This window comes from Geotrypetes seraphini, chromosome 16, assembly GCF_902459505.1.
Source record: "Geotrypetes seraphini chromosome 16, aGeoSer1.1, whole genome shotgun sequence".
Taxonomy (NCBI): Eukaryota; Metazoa; Chordata; class Amphibia; order Gymnophiona; family Dermophiidae; genus Geotrypetes; species Geotrypetes seraphini.
This window is the reverse complement of record NC_047099.1, coordinates 51,608,281-51,630,278: the sequence shown is the minus strand read 5'-3', so window position 1 is coordinate 51,630,278 and position 21,998 is coordinate 51,608,281. Positions and strand designations below refer to the sequence as shown.

The 21,998-nt window shown below is 46.0% G+C and overlaps 1 protein-coding gene and 1 long non-coding RNA gene across 4 annotated transcripts in view; one reads left to right on the top strand and one right to left on the bottom strand.

Moving 5' to 3' along the window:
* The window catches only part of LOC117349989, a 60,297-nt gene extending 43,907 nt beyond the window's left edge, over positions 1-16,390 (top strand). The window contains exon 3 of the long non-coding RNA XR_004537219.1: positions 16,128-16,390. This is a non-coding gene — a long non-coding RNA (uncharacterized LOC117349989). The remainder of the gene's footprint in view (positions 1-16,127) is intronic.
* LOC117349986 (zinc-binding protein A33-like) lies at positions 1,730-14,615 on the bottom strand. 3 transcript variants are annotated; one of them, XM_033923823.1, is made up of 7 exons: positions 14,464-14,615; positions 12,693-12,984; positions 12,228-12,323; positions 11,873-12,109; positions 8,893-8,915; positions 5,679-5,794; positions 1,730-2,865 (listed from the first exon to the last, which is right to left on the bottom strand). In XM_033923823.1, exons 1-7 carry the CDS (start codon positions 14,589-14,591, stop codon positions 2,330-2,332), a joined length of 1,428 nt encoding a protein of 475 aa, XP_033779714.1. In that variant the 5' UTR covers positions 14,592-14,615; the 3' UTR covers positions 1,730-2,329. The 3 variants fall into 3 exon arrangements, with proteins under 3 accessions (XP_033779714.1, XP_033779715.1, XP_033779716.1); XM_033923824.1 differs by having other exon boundaries at positions 11,873-12,106; positions 14,464-14,614; XM_033923825.1 differs by lacking the exon at positions 12,228-12,323 and having other exon boundaries at positions 11,873-12,106.
* Positions 16,391-21,998: the final 5,608 nt, after the last annotated feature.

The following is a 21,998-nucleotide window of genomic DNA, read 5'->3' as shown; positions in this document are numbered from 1 at the left end:
CTTGAAGATATGTGGACTGAGCACATGCCTTGGGGCTCTCATTGTTCACTGGGTGTTTTAATCCCTCACAAAAACTATTCATTGCAGAAGCAGAGGGGAAAGTGTGGTTCTGGGTCTGAAGAGTAGAGAAGGGAGTGGATGGCATTCCCAGGACTGTAGAGATAACTCGGTGACAGCAAATGGATCAACGACAACCGTTCCCACACTCATTTCTCACCAGCTGATAACAGGTGGCACATCGGAGCAAAGCAGAAGCCCCCCAGCCCGTAGCTGCATCATCATTTCACCTGTGTGCTCTTTCCTGTGACTCTTAAGATAGACCAACCCTGTCCTGGAGGAACACCAGGCCAATTGGGTTTTCAGGCTAGCCCTAATGAATATGCATGAAGCAAATTTGCATGCCTATCACTTCCATCATATGCAAATCTCTCTCATGCATATTCATTAGGGCTAGCCTGAAAACCCGATTGGCCTGGTGTTCCTCCAGGACAGGGTTGGGAATCACTGAGATAGAGGATCCTCGGGAAGGCTAGCAGCAGTTCGCAAGACCTGTCCCACCTTCAGCTGCTTCCACGGCCTGCTACAGCCACCCTGGGAAATATTAGCAAAGCATAACTCGGTGTTACTGAAACGAGCACCAGCGAGAGCAGGGCTAAGTCATCCCTGAGTACGTTACAAGCCACAGCTGCAGAAAAAGCGTGAGGTAAGAGTTCACTTTATTGTATTACGACAGTGGATCGGTACAATCTAACCAGGTTTTGTAAACAATTGTAAAGTTTGTTCTCGGGCTTCAGCAGCTCCTGTGGGTGATCAGGTAGTGCCTTGCCTGAGTTTGCTTTTTTTTTTTTTTAATTATTTATTTAGAAATTTCAAATTAACAAATCAAGATAAATCTTGTACAGAAAGTGATTACATCAAAAGAACAAATGAAACCTCATAAATTTACATAGAAATCAAGTTTTTGTATAATCTCTCAAGTCCACAATTATGATCCATGATGTAAATTAAACGGAATTAAACATAGAACTATTATTAAAGATAAGTGGTACGTGGTTAACTGAAATTCAGGCGCCTTATGTCTTGAAGCCCTCATTCTTTCCCCTTTTCCAGGCGGGACAAGGAGAGAAGGGCCATCAACTGGTTTGGTTCAAAGAAAACATATTTCTGAGAATTATATTGAACTTGCAAGGATGGCGAAGATAGAAAGTTCCCCCAAGAGCCAAACTCCAGGTTTTAATAGTAGAAACTCCTTTCTACGTCTTTGTGTATCTTTTGCCAAATCTGGGAACATCTGTATCTTAAGATCAAGAAACTTTTTTTCCTTATTTTTGAAGAATAGTCTCAAAAGCCAATTCTTATCTAGCGTAATAGCCAGGGTCACAATCAATGTAGCAGGTATTGCAACTTCTTTATCAGATAGTTCAAGTAAAGCAGAGACGTCAATTGGTCCCTGAGTTTTTTCTTGAAGATCCTGATTTTTATTAGGCAAATAATAGACCTGGGTGAAAGGAGGTAATGAATCTTCCGGTACTTCCAATATCTCCAGCAAATACCTTTTTAACATTTCTCTTGGAGTCACTGTTGAAATTCGTGGAAAGTTAATCAATCTTAAATTATTATTCCTAGAGAAATTTTCTAATGTCTCTATCTTCCTTCTTAAATTTATGTTGTCCTTAATTAAAGTGTCCTGAAGCAGCTTGGAAGATTTAAGTTGATCTTTAATACACTGGATATCTAGTTTCGATTCTCCCAAGTCTTGTTTTATCTGCAGAACTTCTTTCTCTTGAATTTTTTTTTTCCCCTCTATTTGAAGATGATTACTATTTACTGTACTAGTCAAATTGGCAATCAAATCCCACAAAGCCTCCAGTGTGACTTCTTGGGGCTTTACAAGATTAAAAGTCTGCAAGTTTAATAGTGGTAAATTAGGCTCACCAGCTACAGGAACCTCTCCTCTCCGTTCCTCCTGTATCGGGGTTGACCCCAGCGTTGTCACATCCTCATACACACTCAGGCTCCGCTGCAATCCATGTGAGCCTGAGTCGATGTTCATCTCGCCGTTCCCTGCAGCCTCTGGGAGGGAGCTCACGCCGACTTCCGGCTGTCTCCCCACTCCCGGGGAACTGGCGGCTCGAGGGTTGGGAGGAGGGATTCTCACGTCGGGGCTCAACGAGATCTCATGAGCCTGAGTTTGCTTAATCAACATCCTTCAGCCCTAAAGAAAGCCGCAGAAACCTCGATCAAGCAAATTTGGATCTGGCGCTACCTGGCCAGCTGCAAGAACTCTTGCAAGTTTCCTTGGCGATGCCACTCGTCTGTGCGGCCTCTTCTAGAACTGGGGTTGGACAATGCGCAGGGGATCCCCCTTTCCCTCCTTCACACCTGTGAAAAAGAAGGGGTACACCCTCCCCCCAAAGATGGCAGCATGAAAGGTGTAGAGATGGACTCTCCGCTGTGCGTCGTAGAAAGAAACCCGTCCGGCCTCATAGTCTAGCAGCACTCCGACCCGCTGTGGCTTCTTCTGCAGCGTCAATGGTGTAGGCGGCTGCGTGAAGGCACCGTACTCCTCGCCCTCCCGAACCAGAGCCCAGAAGCCATTGCTGGGGCTCAGCCGAATCTCCCCTTTCCTTGCGGCAGACTCCCCTGCTACCCCGAGCCCCCACTCTGCCTTCTGACCCACAACCACCTCCCAGTAATGCTGTCCCCGATCGTAGCCCTCGGCCCCCAGCACACAGGCCGCGGGGTCAAAGCGCTCGGGTACGTCAGGCATCGCCTTCTTCTTGTCGCCACAGCGGACCTTCACGCCATCTGAAATCACCAGGAAAGGGCTGGCTGTTTTTTGGTCCAGTTTCAGATTCTTGGGAGCTAGAGAAATGGAGACAGAACAGGTCGACATGAATGTTCAGCCCTCCATCCTGATCTTCTGCCACCCAAATCCCTGGAGACCCACGTTATTATTTTGGACAGGTTCATTGCAAAGATCTACCATCCCTTCAAACTACTCCCTCATTGCACACTTGATCTATGACATCGTAGACTTTTGCACACTGATCTACGGCGGGAAACGTGTGATGTCACAGTGACTGACTGTTCTTGAGAGAGGTGAGGGGCCAGCAGCAATATGGACAGCTACAAGTTCTTATCAGTTTTGGGCTGCGTGCCCTATGTGTACATCCCATGAGATGTGCATGGCTATTTCTCGCCATTATGAATGCGCACTGCAAAAACATGGAGCCAGATTCTGGAACTGGTGCTCCAAATTAGGCATCGGGGGAAAAATGATGCTTTCTGTAAAGGGCATGCACCTTTTAATAAGCAGCACTTAAGCTTGGATCTCGTGCCTAACTTATGGGCACCAGACTTACACCTGGTGAATCCACATCCAAGTTAGGTGCATTGATCCAGGAGTCTATAAATGCAGTTATTGTAAAAAGCGTGGGTTAGAATAGTCGGAATACCCTGACCCATCCCTCTTCCTTTTCAATTAGGGTGTGAGAGAAATTAGGCACACAGTATACAGGGTAGGGGGTGTAAGTCTGTTACTGCACAACCGCGAATGCAGGCTCTGGGATCAGTAACATGGAACCTTGCTACTCTTTGGGGATTTTTCATGGAATGTAGCTACTATTTGGGGTTCCGGAATCTTGCTTACTCTTTAAGGTTCTGGAATGTTACTGCTATTTGGAGTTACAGAATCTTGCTTACTCTTTGAGGTTCTGGAGTGTTGCTGCTATTTGGGGCTCCGGAATCTTACTCTTTGAGATTCTGGAGTGTTGCTGCTATTTGGGGCTCCGGAATCTTACTCTTTGAGATTCTGTAATGTTGCTGCTATTTGGGGTTCCGGGATCTTACTCTTTGAGGTTCTGGAGTGTTGCTGCTATTTGGGGCTCCGGAAACTTACTCTTTGAGGTTCTGGAGTGTTGCTGCTATTTGGGGCTCCGGAATCTTACTCTTTGAGGTTCTGGAGTGTTGCTGCTATTTGGGGCTCCGGAAACTTACTCTTTGAGGTTCTGGAGTGTTGCTGCTATTTGGGGTTCTGGAATCTTACTCTTTGAGATTCTGGAGTGTTGCTGCTATTTGGGGCTCCGGAATCTTACTCTTTGAGATTCTGGAATGTTGCTGCTATTTGGGGTTCCGGGATCTTGCTTACTCTTTGAGGTTCTGGAGTGTTGCTGCTATTTGGGGCTCCGGAAACTTGCTCTTTGAGGTTCTGGAGTGTTGCTGCTATTTGGGGCTCCGGAAACTTACTCTTTGAGGTTCTGGAGTGTTGCTGCTATTTGGGGCTCCGGAAACTTACTCTTTGAGGTTCTGGAATGTTGCTGCTATTTGGGGTTCTGGAATCTTGTTTACTCTTAGAGATTCTGGAGTGTTGCTGCTATTTAGGGTTCCAGAATCTTCCTTATTTTTTGAGGTTCTGGAATGTTGCTGCTATTTAGGGTTCCGGAATCTTCCTTATTTTTTGAGATTCTGGAATGTTGCTGCTATTTGGGGTTCCGGGATCTTGCTTACTCTTTGAGGTTCTGGAGTGTTGCTGCTATTTGGTGCTCCGGAATCTTACTCTTTGAGGTTCTGGAGTGTTGCTGGTATTTGGGGTTCTGGAATCTTGTTTACTCTTTGAGATTCTGGAGTGTTGCTGCTATTTAGGGTTCCGGAATCTTCCTTATTTTTTGAGATTCTGGAATGTTGCTGCTATTTGGGGTTCCGGGATCTTGCTTACTCTTTGAGGTTCTGGAGTGTTGCTGCTATTTGGGGCTCCGGAATCTTACTCTTTGAGGTTCTGGAGTGTTGCTGGTATTTGGGGTTCTGGAATCTTGTTTACTCTTTGAGATTCTGGAGTGTTGCTGCTATTTAGGGTTCCGGAATCTTCCTTATTTTTTGAGGTTCTGGAGTGTTGCTGCTATTTAGGTTTGTGCCAGGTACTTGTGACCTGGATTGGCCACTGTGGAAACAGGATAGTGGGCCAAATGGACCAGTGGTCTAACTCAATATGGCTGTTCTTATGTGCTTATGTTCTGATTAGTGCTTGTTAATGCTGAAAACTATTTACCAAGTTGGTGCCAAGTCCATTAATCATTTTATGCGCATAACTGGCCAAGTTCTATAACCACATGTCAAATTGAACGGCTAAGTTTGGGAGAGATAATATGCGCTCTTTCCCTGGAGAATGCATATGTGCATGCAAGGGTTCTGGTTTTGCACGTGCGTGTTCCTTGGGAAAGATTTGTGTCTTGTGCTCTTAACGACATTCATTAAAAAAAAAAAAAAAAAAGACAAACATGAAAATGAAAAATTTCAGAGTGACCTTGCATTGTTTTATGCCAACCGGGAATCTTCCATAAGAACATAAGAAGTTGCCCCCGCTGAGTCAGACCAGAGCTCCATCTTTCTCAGCGGTCCGCTCCCGCGGCGGCCCATCAGGCCTAGTGCCTGAACAGTGGTCCCTGATTAATTTACTGAGCTGAGGGATGGTTTTGCCATTTGGAGGAATAACGTGACTGATAGATCATAGGCAATAATCTAAAACGTCCATTCCATCACAGTCTGAGCCGGTACCAGGATTTGCAGTGAGGATTTCACACTTGTTCCCACCCAGGGGCTGATTAAACTCGGCTGATAACCTAACCTAAGTCAACTTGTTCCATAGTGAGTCGTAAACTGCCCCCACAAATAGCACTTACCTACGTCAAGGATCTGAAACATCTTTTTCCAGATCCAGAACTGGATGGGGCCGGTGTACTTTTCCCCGTGCAGAACTGGCGGGGTCTTCTCCACCGCCCCTATCGCTGGCTTGGCTCTGTATAAGGCAGACGGAGAGTCAGTGTCAGACGTGCAATGACGTGAGCAACAGAGCCGGGGATTGGAACTCAGGCGCAGAGAGATAAGGGTAACACAGAGAGTCCAAGGCAGGGCCAACGATCGATGCAGGCGGATAAAAGGATTCATGAAGAGTCAGTGACAAAGCCAGGGATTAGAGCAGAAGTGGGAGACGAGAAAGTGATTCACCCTGAGGCTGCGCAATGAGCATCGTGGACGAAGCCAGGGATTGGAGCTGAAACATAGGGAGATAAAGTGACTGTCCCTCAGGGCATAAACCTAGTCAAGTCTGTGATTAGAACCACACGCAGCCAAACGCAAAGGCCCGGATTCTCTTAACGGCACCGATCTCGAGTCAGTCACGTGACGGCGCCGTTTAGCGAATCGCACCTCTGGCAAAGGAAGGCACTGGAAATGCAGGCCAGGGTTTTCAAAGCCTAGATTTCCAGCGCCTTGCCTTTGATGCGAATCTGTCCCCGGAGGTGCCTTCCAGTGCCTAATGCCACTCCTGCGCCTAATGCCATGTCTACAGTGGCATTAGGCGTTGGTAGACCCATTCCAGAGGTGCCATTCTAGAGCTGGTTTTTTAGGCACCTTGTAATTTCTCTTAAGTTTGCTTCTAAATGGCATTTTGGACTTAACTTGGGTGCCAATAAAAGCATCTAAACTATGGACCAAAGAGGGTAGTTCAATGGCGGAGCTCCTGATAGAAGCATGTTCTATAATGGACGTGCTGGACTGTGGCATAGAAAGGGTGCATGGTGCCCCTTCCCCGGTTCCTTCCTGACCTCCCCCCCCCCTGCAATGGGCCCCTCCCCCGCGCCTCTTTAATTTTCTCAGTGCAAGGAGCAGCACAAATTTGCTGCCCGCGGTGGTGTTGGCTCTCCCTCTGACTAGGGTTACTGGAAGTCCTTTCGAGGACACGCCCAGGGATTCCGGATGGTGTTTCAAAACCTGGCACCGTGTCCGTGTTTTGGAAAAACCTCCTCAAATCGCGTCGGGCAAGAAGGAAATCCGCACACGCGCAGATGCCACCTATGTAGGATCCCTACGAGGGTGGAGTTAAGGAATTGGGTCATTAGGGCACAGACTTAAGGGGGTGGGTCAGTAGAGTGGGCAGACTTGATGGGCTATAGCCCTTTTCTGCCATCATCTTTCTATGTTTCTATGATGACATCATGCCTGGCATCAGTGCATGCTCCGATTTCCCCCCTGCCTGATAAGAGTAGTCAGCAGGGGCAGGATAAGGGCATTACAGGGCGGGGATGGGTGGGACTGGATGGGCCTAGGGGTCCAGATTTTCTGATTGGAAAATCTGGCAACCCTACCTCTGACGTCACTTCTAGGTGCAAGACCCGGACGTGACATCAGCAAGAGAGTTGCTCAAGCCGGCGAAAGGATATAGGTATGGTAGGGGGGAAGTGAAGGCAGGGGAGGAGTGGGAAGGAGCAGGAGATAGAAAAGAGGACAGTTGCCAGCGCCCCCACCAAAACGGTGCCCAGGGCAAACCCCTCCCCCTTACTAAGCCACATATCTCATACTATTCTATAAGGTACATGCGTAAATATGAGTCCCACCCAGGCTCCGCCCACTGCAAGATACGTGTACATTTACAGAACGGCACTTAGGTGGAATTTTGGCATACAAGTGTGTGTATGCGCACACGTAGAATCGGTTTAAGTAGATGTCGCCTGAGCTTTGGAAAAGCATTTGGATCGCACTCCTGCAACCAGATATGGGTGTGGTATTTACACTAGCCGAAACCGGTTGCAAATGCCGTCGCTCACTCTCGGCATTCGTGCGGGAGGATGGCAAGACTCCATAACTCCCAAGTGCAATGTGTTTTTGGAATTCTCCTAGCCTACTGGGGGGATTTAGGTGCGCAGAATAATGTGCGCACATAATCCAATTTCTGACAACTGCAACAATTAAACGCTGGCTTCAGTTTATTCACAATTAATGGCTTCTTAGCTAATTCATCGGCATGCGTATCTTTGATCTGCACCGAAAATTATTTGGAATCCACCGTAGGCGCATTTATGCGGGAAGGGGTAAAACGCGGACCTGACGGACCTCGCGGATCTAAACCCGCACGTCCTTAAAAATTTCAAGTCCGTGCTGCATGTAGTTAGTTTCTGGCTCTGACAGACCTCGGTGACAATTTAGCGCTGCATAGGGAAGGAAAAGTATTAGGATCCGTCAGCCCTACAATGTCATTGAGGTCTGTCAGAGCCGCGGACCTCAGATTTTTAAATTTACTGGGGCTGCAGGAAACCAGTTTACAGAATTCGTTTTAGAGCAGTGGTCTCAAACATGCGACCCGGGGGCCACAAGCGGCCCACCAGATACTATTTTGAGGCCCTGGGTATGTTTATCATAATCACAAAAGTAAAATAAAACAGTTTCTTGATCTCTTGATTTCTTGGTCTCTTTAGCTATAAATGACAATATTATTATTAAGACTTAGCCAAAAGGAAAGATTTATGAACTATAAAGAGTTTTACCTCATACAAAATTGTCATTTCTTTAATAAGACATTAACTATTTTTTCTGCAGCCCTCCAAGTACCTCCAAATCCAAAATGTGGCCCTGCAAAGGGTTTGAGTTTGAGACCACTGTTTTAGAGCCACTCCAGCACTAGTCTCTGGCTCTGACAGACCTCGGTGACATTTTAGCGCTGATGGATCCTAATACTTTTCCCTCCCTATGCTGAGACGGATCCGTCAGCGCTAAATTGTCATCGAGGTCTGTCAGAGCCAGAAACTAACTACAAACGGCACGGACCTCAGATTTTTAAGGACATGCGGGTTTAGATCGGCGAGGTCCGTCAGGTCCGCGTTTTACCCCCTTCCCCATTTATGCTAACCTTTGAACCATAAACCATGTAATCACCCCCAGAGGTTAGGAGCCAGGGATTTGTTCTTCAAGCGAGAAATGAGGGAAAAGGACTAGAACTCCCAGAATGCACCGGGCCATGCGTCCTTCAAATCTTGGGCTGGAGTTCCTAGGAGTTGAGGGGCAGAGAACTGGTTTGCTATAGAGACCGGTCCTGCGCTGCTTTCTCCGCCGGGTTCTTACCTGGCCAGTGTCTCTTTCAGATTCTGTGAAGAGAAATTGAAACTCATCACCGATCGCATTCTCTCTTTTTCTCATGTGCTCTGTTGTCATCTGTAAAGAGCTGGAATCACAATCTTACACACATGCTGTGATGATCCTCAGGACCTGTGTTATTCGACATTTTTTTTTAATCCAGGGGAGGGAAACGAAGGCCGCAAGCCAGTTGAGTTTTCAGGATTTCCCCAATGAATATGCATGAGATCTATATGCATACAATGGAAGGCAGTGCATGCAAATAGATCTCATGCATATTCATTGCTAGATCTTACTCAAAAAATATTCCTCAATGAATATGCACTGCCTTCCGTTGTATGCAAATAGATCTCATGCATATTCATTGCTAGATCTTACTCAAAAAATATTCCTCAATGAATATGCACTGCCTTCCGTTGTATGCAAATAGAACTCATGCATATTCATTGCTAGATCTTACTCAAAAAATATTCCTCAATGAATATGCACTGCCTTCCGTTGTATGCAAATAGAACTCATGCATATTCATTGCTAGATCTTACTCAAAAAATATTCCTCAATGAATATGCACTGCCTTCCGTTGTATGCAAATAGATCTCATGCATATTCAGTGCTAGATCTTACTCAAAAAATATTCCTCAATGAATATGCACTGCCTTCCGTTGTATGCAAATAGATCTCATGCATATTCAGTGCTAGATCTTACTCAAAAAATATTCCTCAATGAATATGCACTGCCTTCCGTTGTATGCAAATAGATCTCATGCATATTCATTGCTAGATCTTACTCAAAAAATATTCCTCAATGAATATGCACTGCCTTCCGTTGTATGCAAATAGATCTCATGCATATTCAGTGCTAGATCTTACTCAAAAAAGCAGTGTAGAAAATATTTCCATTTATTTAACAAATCTTTGTTCATAATCATTGCACCGTACTCTATAAATAATTCAAATATCCACTTAACATTATTTATAAATACTTTTCTATAGAATTAGAGTCCCCTTCCTAATTATAAGGACCAGAATAAATGTCTCGTGAAATGTTCAGACCTCACAGTATTTCCAACCATAACCTTCTTCTTTGTATCTTCTTAAATTCAAAAGTATCTTGTGTGCTGTAAAAAGTTGCAATTGGGTGCTGACTATCTTGTTTCCAAAATCCACCAAAGTGAATGTTTCAATTAAGTTGTAATTGTCCAGCTCAACACAAGACTATGTTTCACCCTCTAGGCGTCAACAGAAGCTGAGATCAAAAGGAGACTGAAAATGCTCTCAAATAAAGTTAAACGGAGAGCTGAAATATTTATAGAGTACGATGCAATGATTATGTACAAAGATTTGTTAAATAAATGGAAATATTTTCTACGCCGCTTTTTTGAGTAAGATCTAGCACTGAATATGCATAAGATCTATTTGCATACAACGGAAGGCAGTGCATATTCATTGAGGAATATTTTTTGAGTAAGATCTAGCAATGAATATGCATGAGATCTATTTGCATGCACTGCCTTCCATTGTATGCATATAGATCTCATGCATATTCATTGGGGAAATCCTGAAAACCTGACTGGATTGCAGCCTTCGTTCCCCACCCCTGCCTAATCCATTCCTGTATATATGGATGATATCCAACTGCTATGTATTAACATGGATGATATTGACCTCTGTGTATCTCAGCAAGTAACAGCGGGATCTGGATAGGCCCTGCTGTCTGCCTAAATACTTCAAATCCTCTTCATTCACAACCCTCTCTTATGCTTTACCATAAATACACAACAGCCTTTGGGTTGGTAAAATTTAGCTGCAGCTCAGTTTGTTAACCATAAACATCATAACATATTTCAACTTCATAAACTTTATTAACATTATATTAAGAGCTTCTCCCGAGCTACCCAGTGAATGAGTTTTATTCCCTCGACCCCGCCACCACAGCAAGAGTCAGAGGAGTGGCATGTCCCTCATGCCCCTTTTCCGGGTCACCTGACCCACCGGGCATGGCTCCCTGCCGTCCCAACGCTTATCACCTGTCCCATGACCCAGTAGCTCGGGAGATCCGCCCCCAGAGCTATCCTCCACTACCTTAAAACAAGGGGGGTCGGGTGAGAAACGCCGCCCTGGAGGACCTCGGAAGGAGCAAAGTCCTCCAGGGTCCCATCTTTAAGCCCTCGCCCCTCGCGCCTACAACCAATCATTTTAAATTTCCCTCTACCGACAGGCCCACTGTCCAATCCCATCCCAACTTCCTATTCTCCCCTTTTAACACCCGCTCCCTCCCCCGCAGCCGATGGGCGACATGAGGGCTCTACCAGCCTCGTGTTACCTTCCGCCCATCAACACAGGGGTCTCAGGCTCCCATAAATAGCAAACACTATTTTGAATGCATAAAATGAAGCTTAAGAACATAAGAATTGCCATGGCACAAGACTGCCGGTCCCTCAAGTCCAGTATCCTGCTTCCAACAGTGGCCAACCCAGGTCCCAAGTACCTGGCAAGATCCCAAACAGTAAAACAGATTTATTCTAGAATTATGGCTTATGGGCTCTTAGAAAATATATCCAAACCTTTCTTAAACCTGGCTGAGCTGACTGCTATTACCACATTATCTGGCAACAAATTCCAGAGTTTAATTAAGGAGAACATACCATAAGAATCTGCTTGTATACCACAGCTACCTCTCAGTTCTGGGTGGTTTACAGAGTAAAGATACTGGACATTCACAGTGAAGTGCAATCCATTAGTTTATTTACCAAATAAGTATGTTTTTAACAATGATGGGCCAGGTTTGATGCTCAAGGCTATTCTTACGTTCTTATGATATAGCGGTATATCAAATGAAGTATGGGATATTTCTGAACCTGTGGCAGTGAGTGGCACGAGGGGAGAGCTCTGGCGCTGAGAGAGTACATATTTAAATGCCAGCCCGTTCGCCTGCGGGAAGGCGTGAGATGTGTGTGCAAAATCTCACCTGCAGGAAGGCGTGGGTGTCTTCCTCCGCCAGCTGTGTCTGTACCTCTCGCAAGCCGTCCTTCAAGAGCTCGAGGCTGTGGCAGAGCCGCTCGATGCGCTCCTCCATGATACGCTGGAGCTTCTCCTGCTCCTTTTGCAGCTCCTGCAGCAGAGTGCCTTCCTCCTCCTGCAACAAGGTATGAAGCTTCCCAAAGGAGCGCTTCACGTGGGCCTCCAGCTCCTCCGATCTCTTCTGCTGGGACAAAGGGACGAGAGAGAGAGCAACGGTCAGTTCTCATTGTGAGAGAGAGAATGATAGAGGGATGGGGGAGAGAGAGAATGAAAGGACAGGTGTGGGTTTGAGAGAGGCCTACGGTGATGGTCTCCTTCAGGGCCTCACACTGCTCCTTCAGGGAACTCTGATGCTGTATCTTTCCTTCCAGCTCTGTCAAAGTCTCCTTCAGCTGCTCCTGAGGAACCAGAGGAAAGGCATTTCTGAGCCGGACACAGCACAGGCCCTGTCTTTGTACGTACAATTTATATACTCATCAGAAAATAAATGACGGATAAGAGTTAGCATGTGTTGAATTTGGAGGGCAATTCTGGGTACCACATCTCCAAAAAGATACCGTGAATTTTTTCATATGAGTAGTGTTCCCAAACGTCCGGTTTTTAAGGACATGTCTGGGGGTCCGGATGGCTTTTTAAAACCCGGCACTTTGGGTTTTGAAACGCTTCCTCGAAATTGCGTCAGGCAGGAGGGCATCCGTGCATGTGCAGATGCCCCCCTGCCCGACGGCAGTGGGGGTGGGATTGGGGCTGGGATGCCCGGGCTGTACCTTAAACTCCTGTACCGCGTCCTGGTTATTCAACACCTCATGGAACAGGTGCTTCCTGGAGTCTCGGCAGTCCAGGCAGATCAGCTCGGAGTCAGTGATGCAGAACCGCTCCAGCCTCTTCCCGTGCTCCTCACAAGCAGGTCCCGGCGTCTCCACGACCCCTCCCCGACTCCTCAGGTACTCCAGGAGTCTGCATAGGAGAGGATTAGTCCGCAAGGATTCTCCCTCACAATCTGTTCCACACTCCGGACAGTGCAGACCTTTCTCAAGCCAGTACTGTGAAATGCATTCCCTGGCAAAGAGTGGAGGGGGAAAAATAAGCATTTAGATATGAAACAGTTACTTCATGAAAACAGGTTGGGCCACCCCCCGACAGAGACCTGACCCCACCCCCCTTTCCTGGCTGCCTGACCATCTGTAGACCCTACCCCAGTCTACCTTAATAAATCCTGGTGGTCTTCAGGCACACGAATGGAACCATACTGCCTCTGCTGAATCAAAATGGCTGCCAAGACTTCCTGCAACAATCTTGCGAGGTCCCAGCATAAGATACGCTTAAAAACAGTGGGTGGAAAATTCCAGAGCACTTGCAGTTTTGCAATCATGGTTCTAGGATATATGGGCAAATTCTATACACCAGAACCTAAATTTACGCCCCACTAGAATACCTAGTTTATAAAATCATAGTGCTTGTGCATGTGATTGGTATCATCTACAAGTGGGCGGAGCTGGGCATGTCACGGATGTGTCATCAGGCAGTACGCACAACCCATAGGATGGTATCAGTTGTGAGTGTTGCATGGCGCAGAAATTCAGTTTAGCACCCGAGATCCAGAACAGAAAATAGATAACCCAAATTGTAAGCCCAGTCTGAACCCTCCCAAATCCTGCCAACAACTAAGGAGGCTTTGGGGAGTGGGGAGCTTCCAGAGTGAGGGGGGGCAAAATGTCAAAATTTGTGAAATACAGATTTTCTCCCATTGTGTGTCTATGAAAAAAAAATGCTTCGTGTCTCAGGCCTTACAGGCGGGGCCTGGGTATGTAATTTCCTTCTTCAATTCTTTTGTGAGTGCTGGAATGAGGAAGCTGGGCTGTGTTTTAGTTTTGATTTGGGTTTGTTTGGGGTTTTTTTTAGCTAGACTGAATTTCTGGCGGGTGAGCTGTACTTTTCTGCCTGTCGAGCACATGTGGACCTTGGGTTCAGAGAGGAGAGGGAAGGCGGGAGGGTGGCAAGGAAGCATTCATGATATACGAAGAGATACAGACGTCAAAAGCAATCACATGTCTGGGGGAGGGAAGGAGGGATGAGAATAGAAATATCTGGGTAAAAAAAAATATATTGCATAAGTTCCAAGTTCAATTTATTTAATGTACTGCAAATATAAAACCAAAGGTAAATCTAAGCGGTTTACAATAAAAGTTTAAAATAAATGAATATATAAATTAAATAGGGGAGGGAACAAAAAAATAATCAAAACATAAAATACAATTGAACAGTCAAACCAACAAGGAAATATGAGGAAAAGAGGAAGTCGGAAGGTTGCAATAAACAAAAAAAGGTTGGAGAAAGGGAAGGAATGAACAATATGGTAGGGGAGAAAACTAAAGTTTGTTTTGCCCACATTAGTTGCGAAAGAGCCCAAAATGGAACTTTAGAGAAAGGTTACCTAGAAAATCAAGAACAGAAAGCCAAGAAGTAATATGCTTTTAATCCTCTGGGAGCTGCAGTTCTCTGATTCCCCCACCTTCCAGTCCCAGCCTGGGTTCTTACCTGCAGAAGAAGTGTTGACAGTGGGCCAGCTCCACAGGCTCTGTGAAGGTGAAAGAACAGAGGGAGCACCTCAGATCTGTGGCCAGGGACCCTGGAGAGCAGGAGCCCAGTTCCGGAATCTGCTCCATGAAGGGTTAGGACACGGGAAGGTGGCAAAATGGGTGACCCGCAGCGGGATTTCCTGCCCTCACTCCCATGCAGCTGTTTTGCTTCCGGATCCAGCTGTGCTGCCTCCCACCACCAGAGGGAACCAAAGTCCTTCTATTGTACACATTTGCTGAGTCTTCTGGCCATTCAATAAAAACCACTATACTAAACCAAGAATCACTTTCCTCAGAATATACTATGGTTCCTTTTAGTTTTTCAGTTTAAAAAGAAGAAGAAGAAGAATTTTGAGCATGAGTGGAGGAGTGCCTTAGTGGTTACGGCACTGGACTGTTTAAACATTTACTCTGACCTTCGGAAATATATTAGTATAATATATAAGATTTTCCTTGTTAATTCATAATTTGTGTTCAAAGTGACCTCCTTCGACCTTGACACATTCACAAAGTCTTTGACGCCACTGAGCTGTTGGCTCAATGAATTCTAGGGTTTCATTAATTATGAGCTGAACTGGTTTGCGAGCTTGAAGCACCGTTGAAAAATAAAGTACTCAGAAGGGTCTTGACTTTCACTGGGACGTGTCTGGGTTATTTGGAAAAATGTTGGAGGTCTGTGGGTTTGTTTTTTTCCCCAGGCATCATGTAGTGAGGTCAAATGTTCCTATTAATTGAAACCAAATAAAAATAACAATTACAAACTCATGAATGACCAGTGGCATAACCAGTCCTGGATCGGTCTTAACTTAAGGCTCAAGTCCTTCTGCTAATCTGTAGAGCAACCCCGTTGCTGAAGGAAATTTATATTTCTGCTCTTTATTCTCTGTGATATCACTAGAGAGAGATGATAATACATTCAGAGAGAAACTAGGACTGCCCTTGGGTTATTTTACAGATCCTTAGTATACTTAAGAGAGAAGGAGGTCTCTTCTCATGCTGATCAGCAGTAGCATGGCTAACTTAGCGTCGGACATGAAATTGTTAATGTCGGCCATGTTTTCAATGCCCCACATTGGGCGCTTAGTACATTTTGCTCAAGCGTGAACAGTGGACAGCATTTTAAGGGGCTCCCTTTGATTCAGAACACAGCTGTTCACTTAATTTTTAATTTAGGTAGAATTGAACATTCGATGCCTTACATTCATGAATTACACAGGCTCCCAGTGGAATTGTGGGTTATTTTTAATTCTGCTGTTTTTGCTACAAAGTGTTGTATAGTTTGCTACCAAATTATCTAATGGATCTTTTTTATTTTTTTTTTTTACTTCTGTACATTCACATTGTAATTTGGGGTTTTTTTTTTTAACATTTCCATCTCCCAAAGACTGTATTTACCAGACACATCATGTGCGATTATTTTCAAATCAGGCCACTAGCTGGGAATCTGAGCTTTGACCATTAATATTGTTTCATATTTTCATTTTAGAAAGTTGCTGAAGACTTAGCTGTTTCAAAAAAATTGGGGGGAAGTAATGATGACAGATTGATATGTTTTGTTATATTGAGTATGATTTTGTAGCTCGCTGTATTTGTGTGGCTTTTCTTATTTTGTTATCCACATAGAACTGAGAGAACTGTGATAAGGGCAGCGAAGGATGAAGCCCAGAACTGAAATCATTTGGACCAAGATGATAAAGGAAATGGAACTCCTCCTGTATGAGGAAAGACTAAAGAGGATAGGTTTCTTCAGCTTGGAAAACAGAAGGCTGAGGGGAGAGAGGATTGAAGTCTACAAAATCCTGAGTGGAGTAGAACGGGTACAAGTGGATCGATTTTTCACTCCATCAAAAATTTCAAAGGCTAGGGGACACTCGATGAAGTTACAGGGAAATACTTTTAAAACCAATTGGAGGAAAAAAATTTCACTCAGAGAATAGTTAAGCTCTGGAATGTGTTGATAGAGGATGTGCTAAGAGCAGATAGCATAGCTGGTTCTAAAGAAAGGTCCTGGAGGAAAAGTCCATTGTCTGTTATTGAGAAAGACATGGGGGAAGCCACTGCTTGCCCGGGATCAGTAGCATGGAATGTTGCTACTCTTTGGGTTTTGGTCAGGTACTAGGGACCTTTATTGGCCACCGTGAGAATGGGCTACTGGGCTTGATGGACCATTGGTCTGACCCAGTAAGGCTAGTCTTATTTTTTGCTGTTTTAACTTTACTTGTAAACTTTACTTGTCCAGTTAGTGGACTGAAAATCGCTGTTAACCCGATCAATCCTGGCTCTGCTACAAATATTCCCCAGACTGCTCTGGCACTCACCAGCTCTGTCAGGATTTTCAGCAACGCTGTCTGGTTAGGAGCCTCTGAAAATCTGGGATCACCTGGTCAGCATGATTTAACCAGGCAGGGCCTCACAGTTTTTCCTTCTTAAGAACATAAGAGTTGCCATATTGGGACAGACCGAAGGTCCATCAAGCCCAGGATCCTGTTTCCAACTGTGGCCAACCCAGGTCCCAAGTACCTGGTAGAAACCCAAAGAGTAGCAACATTCCAGAGCTGAGATTGTGATGTCATAATGCCTCATTCCACCAATGCCTAAGAACCAACCTCATCAGTGATGTCACAATGGCTTGATTGGCTCACATAAGAACATAAGAGTTGCCATACTGGGAAAGTCTGAAGGTCCATCAAGCCCAGTATCTTGTTTCTAACAGTGGCCAACCCAGGTCCCAAGTACCTGGTAGAAACCCAAAGAGTAGCAACATTCCAGAGCTGAGATTGTGATGTCATAATGCCTCGTTCCACCAATGCCTAAGAGCCAACCTCAGCAGTGATGTCACAATGACTTGATTGGCCTATACTTGGCTCACATAAGAGTTGACGTACTGGGTCAGACCGAAGGTCCATCAAACCCAGTATCCTGTTTTCAACAGTGGCCAACTCAGTTCAAAAGCAACTGGCAAGATCCTAAAGAGTTCTTGCTCTTTGGTGGGAAGGTCTTTAATTTTCTCTATTAAGTTTGAGAAATGTGCATCTTTTTTCTGTTGGATTTTGCCCACTACACTCTTTGCACTGTGGGCAGAGTCCGGCTTTTCTTGGCACTCCAGTTCAGATTTTGTCTGCATGTTTATATTCTCTGTGTTGTGAAAGTCTGACTCTCTCTTTCTCGCTTCCCTCTCTCTTCCCCCCCCCCACCCCCGTCCTTTGCCTCTGATCTTGGTCCCGCTGGCTGGCAATCCTAATTCAATAAAATCATTCCCGTAATGGTTTTTCCCTGACTACAATCTCCTTTTTCATTCACTTTGCCTTAAAATATCCAACGAAGGGGACTGGACAGAGAACATTGTTTCTAGGTGTGTCGGTGCCAATCTCCAAAGACCAGGGTGGTGAACGGGGCTCAGAGTCGGGGGGGGGGGGGGAGGGGGCAGTAAAGTTTCCAAGCCTAAACTTTTCCAGCTGATGAGAAATGTTGGGGGTAAGCAGAGAAAAGGAGATGGAGAGCTGAGGGTGGGGGGGGGGGGCAGGAGGAGAATTTACTTGCAGTGAACCCCTTGATCCTGGTCTTGCTGAAGCCTCTATGAGGGGGGGGGGGGTTTGTCTTCTCTCCAAGTGTCTATGAGAAGCAGACGCTGGTGGTGGGGAGGGGGTGTCGGGGGGTCTGCCACAGAGAGCCATTGCCATAGAGAGGTGCAAGGAATTTGCCGCTAACAATGCATCTGATTGTACCTCTACCATCCCCCGGCCGCCAGCAGGAATTCTGATTTTTAAATGGGGATTAAAGCGAGCACAGAGGAGAGGGGAAGACCCATATATTTTGGGGGCTAAGGTGTGAGCTGCTCGCATCCCTCTGTCCCATCCTATCCACCCTCCCAATACATCTTTTTTTCATCCCCCTCCTGGTCTGAAATACCCTTTTGCATTCCTTACTGCAGGAAAATTTATCCCCCCCCCCCACCCCCAGTCATGCATATCTTTTCTTCCCATTGCTGGAAGAATGCACAGAGGGTAAACCCCAGGACTGAATTAACCTTTGACATGGTGGGGGTGGGGGGTTCCTCTAGCACCCCTGAGTAAGTTGTGCTTTAGATAAATGGAGTCCTGGAGAAGAAGTGGAGAAGAAGTTGAAATTCTAGTCCAGATGTTGGCACATCTGGATTACATCAAGCGTTTTCACTCTGGGTCCCTCTGGAGGGCAGCCATGGTCAGATGTCATAGAAGGGCTGATCTCCTCCCGCCATGATCCGGATCCTTAAATAGCTTAACCCCCCCTCCCCCCCCCAGTGGCATAGGGGCACTGACACCCTCCCTTCTCTCTACCCCATCCCACCATCGTGTGCGTCCCTTCCCTTCCCTCATTCCTCTTTTAATTTTCCCTGCATGAGCAGCGTTACGAACTTGCTGCCCGCGTCGGTGTCGCCTCCCTCTGACATCACTTCTGGGCCCCGTGTCTAGGAAGTGACCAGAGGGATTGCCGACACGATGTGGGCAGCAAGTTCGTAAGGTTGCTTGCACCAGGAAAATTAAAAAAGCTATAGGGAAAGGGAAGGAGATGTGCCCCGGGCACCGCTCACCCTTGCTACGTCACTGCCCCCCCCCCCCAGCCAGCTGTCACCCCCAACTCCCTTCCATGCCCCCCCCCTTTTAACACGCCCAGTAGTCATAGCCCAAACGTTGACCTCAAAGCCATTTTGCTGGAGCTCCTCTGACGTTTTTAGCCCTTTGATATTCTCAAGTTGAATCGAGTATAAGGTACGGAAAGTGTTCCCCTGTCCCCTTACCCACACCCAGCCTTGACCAAATAAGGCAGCAAAGAGGAAAGCATTAGATGAATTTTCCATTTTTGCTGTGTACGTTCAGACAATGTGTTTATGTCCTGCTGGCCTGGAGCCCGGAGATCTGACACTGGTAAATGTGAAATGGATCAGACCCTGTCCCCCACCTCCAGCCCCCTCAGTCTGATTCCTTTTGAATGAGATCGTGAGTCCTTGCTCTGTACATCTCTCACTGACTGAGATGTCAGATCTTAGCGCTGCGGTCGCTTTTGTGCCAACAGCGGGTACCGAGGGAGAGGGGAGGATGGACAAGGCTCTTCAAGCCCCCCCCCCAACCTGTTCTCCTTAGAACATGGCAAAGAGCAGAGTCGCCAAATTACCCAGTGCCAGGACGGAGACTTTTTGGCCGGCCCTGGTTTTAACCTGACATTCCAAAGCAGCATGGGATTTGTAGTCCCTGATTTTACCTGTTGAAATCAGCATTGCAGTCCCATAATGCACCAAGATTAGGGTTACCATATGGCTCCAGATAAAGGAGGACATATTGAGACATCTGGGTTTTACTTCTACCGAAAGCAATGGAATTAAAACCCAGATGTTTCAATCCATCCTCCTTTTTCAGGAGCCATATGGTAACCCTAGGATGAGCTTATCAGGCATCCACGACTGGCCTAAAATCTTTCTCCTGGAACTGGGAAGCCCTGCCCTTTTCAGTCCAGACTGTGCCCTTGCAGGGTAAGTGCATCACACTGGTGGTGGGATTAGAATTCTGATCTGCTTCCAGGGCTCTGCCTTTCGCTGTACCGATCTCTTGGAGGGATGCTTCTGGTTACGTTCCCAGCAAGCAATAGAACAAAACCAGGCCTGGAGCGATCTGTTCAACCAGGCTGCAGTTAGGAAAGGTGACTCCGAATCCTATTTTCGTAGAATCCTAAAGTCATCCTCAACTTCTCCCCTTCATTCCCGGTTTTGTTTATTTACAATTCGGTGATGCCCGGCTTATAACAAACATGAAAATGTGTCCGTTCCTCTCTCCTCCCTCCCCCCCCCTTCTTCTTTAGTCAAGAGCCCTGGCCACACGCTGATCTGTGCTGGTCCGGCTGGCTGTCCTTCCTCTGGGCTTAGTGTATTTATAACTGTTACCTCATCTCCAGCCCTCCGCCCCCCCCCTCCAATCTTCCACTGATTACATAGACAGGAAATCATTTCATCCTCCGATGTGCTTCCTCTCTCTCTCTCTCAGTCTGCACTCTGCATTACATCACTGGCCCGGTGGTCCAGGAAGAATGAGTCTCAACTTAGGAATGCAGGTCTGGGCATCGCATCATGAGGGGGGTCGCAACTGGTCATTCACATCCAATGTCAAGGCCTTTTCTCCCATCGCCACATGCTGAGTGGCCATAGGCAGCATCCAGGAAGATGTTACTTCTGGACAGAACCCAACTGATAAAGAGAGAAGGGTGGTGAGTTCACCCGTGGTCCCATCATGTCTGTGAAGGAGTCTGTGCTGGGACCGCTGCTTTTTAACATATTTATCAATGATCTAGAGATGGGAAGAACTAGTGAGATAATTACATTTGCTGATGACACAAAGTTGTTCAGCCGCAAAGGGATTGTGAAAAATCGCAAGAGGATCTTCTGAGACTGGAAGACTGGGCGTCAAGATGGCAGATGGCGTTTCATGTGAGCGAGTGCAAAGTGATGCAGGGTTCCGCGTTAGGGGTCGCTGCCCATGAAAAGGATCTAGGCATCATGGTTGAGGATATGTTGAAACCCTCAGCTCAATGTGTGATGGCTGCTAAGAAAGCAAATAGAATATTAGGAATTATCAGGAAAGATGAACATGTTATAATGTCCTTGTATTGCTCTATGGTACAGCTGCACCTTGAATATTGTGTGCAATTCTGGTCGCTGTATCTCAAAAAAGATATAGCGGAATTAGAAAAAGTACAGAGAAGGGCGACTAAAATTATAACAGGGATGGGACGATTTCCCTATGAGGAAAGGTTAAAGCAGCCAGGGCTCTTCAGCTTGGAGAAGAGACGGCTCGGGGGTGATATGATAGAGGTCTATAAAATACTGAGTGGAATGGAAAGGGTAGATGTGAATTGCTTGTTGACTCTTTCCAAAAATACTAGGACTAGGGGGCAGGTGATGAAGCTACTAAGTAATAGATTTAAAGCAAACCAGAGAAAATATTTCTTCACACAAAGTGTAATTAAACTCTGGAATTCGTTGCCAGAGAATGTGGTGAAATCAGTTAGCTTAGCGGAGTTTTAAAAAAAGGCTTGGATAATTTCCTAAAAGAGAAGTCCATAGGCCATTCTTGAGATGGATTTGGGGAAATCCACTGCTTATTCTTAGGATAAGCAGCATAGAATCTGTTTCGTTACTTGGGATCTAGCTAGGTGCTTAGGATCTGGGTTGGCCACTGTTGGAAACAGGATACTGGACTCGATAGACCTTCGGTCAGTCTGTCTGAGTATGGAAACTCTTATGTTCTTATGTGAGCCACTGTGACATCACTGCTGAGGTTGGCTCTTAGGCATTGGTGGAATGAGGCATTATGACATCACAATCTCAGCTCGGGAATGTTGCTACTCTTTGGGTTTCTGCCAGGTACTTGGGACTTGGGTTGGCCATTGTTGGAAGCAGGATACTGGGCTTGATGGACCTTGGGTATGTCCCAATATGGCAACTCTTATGTTCTTATGTGAGCCATT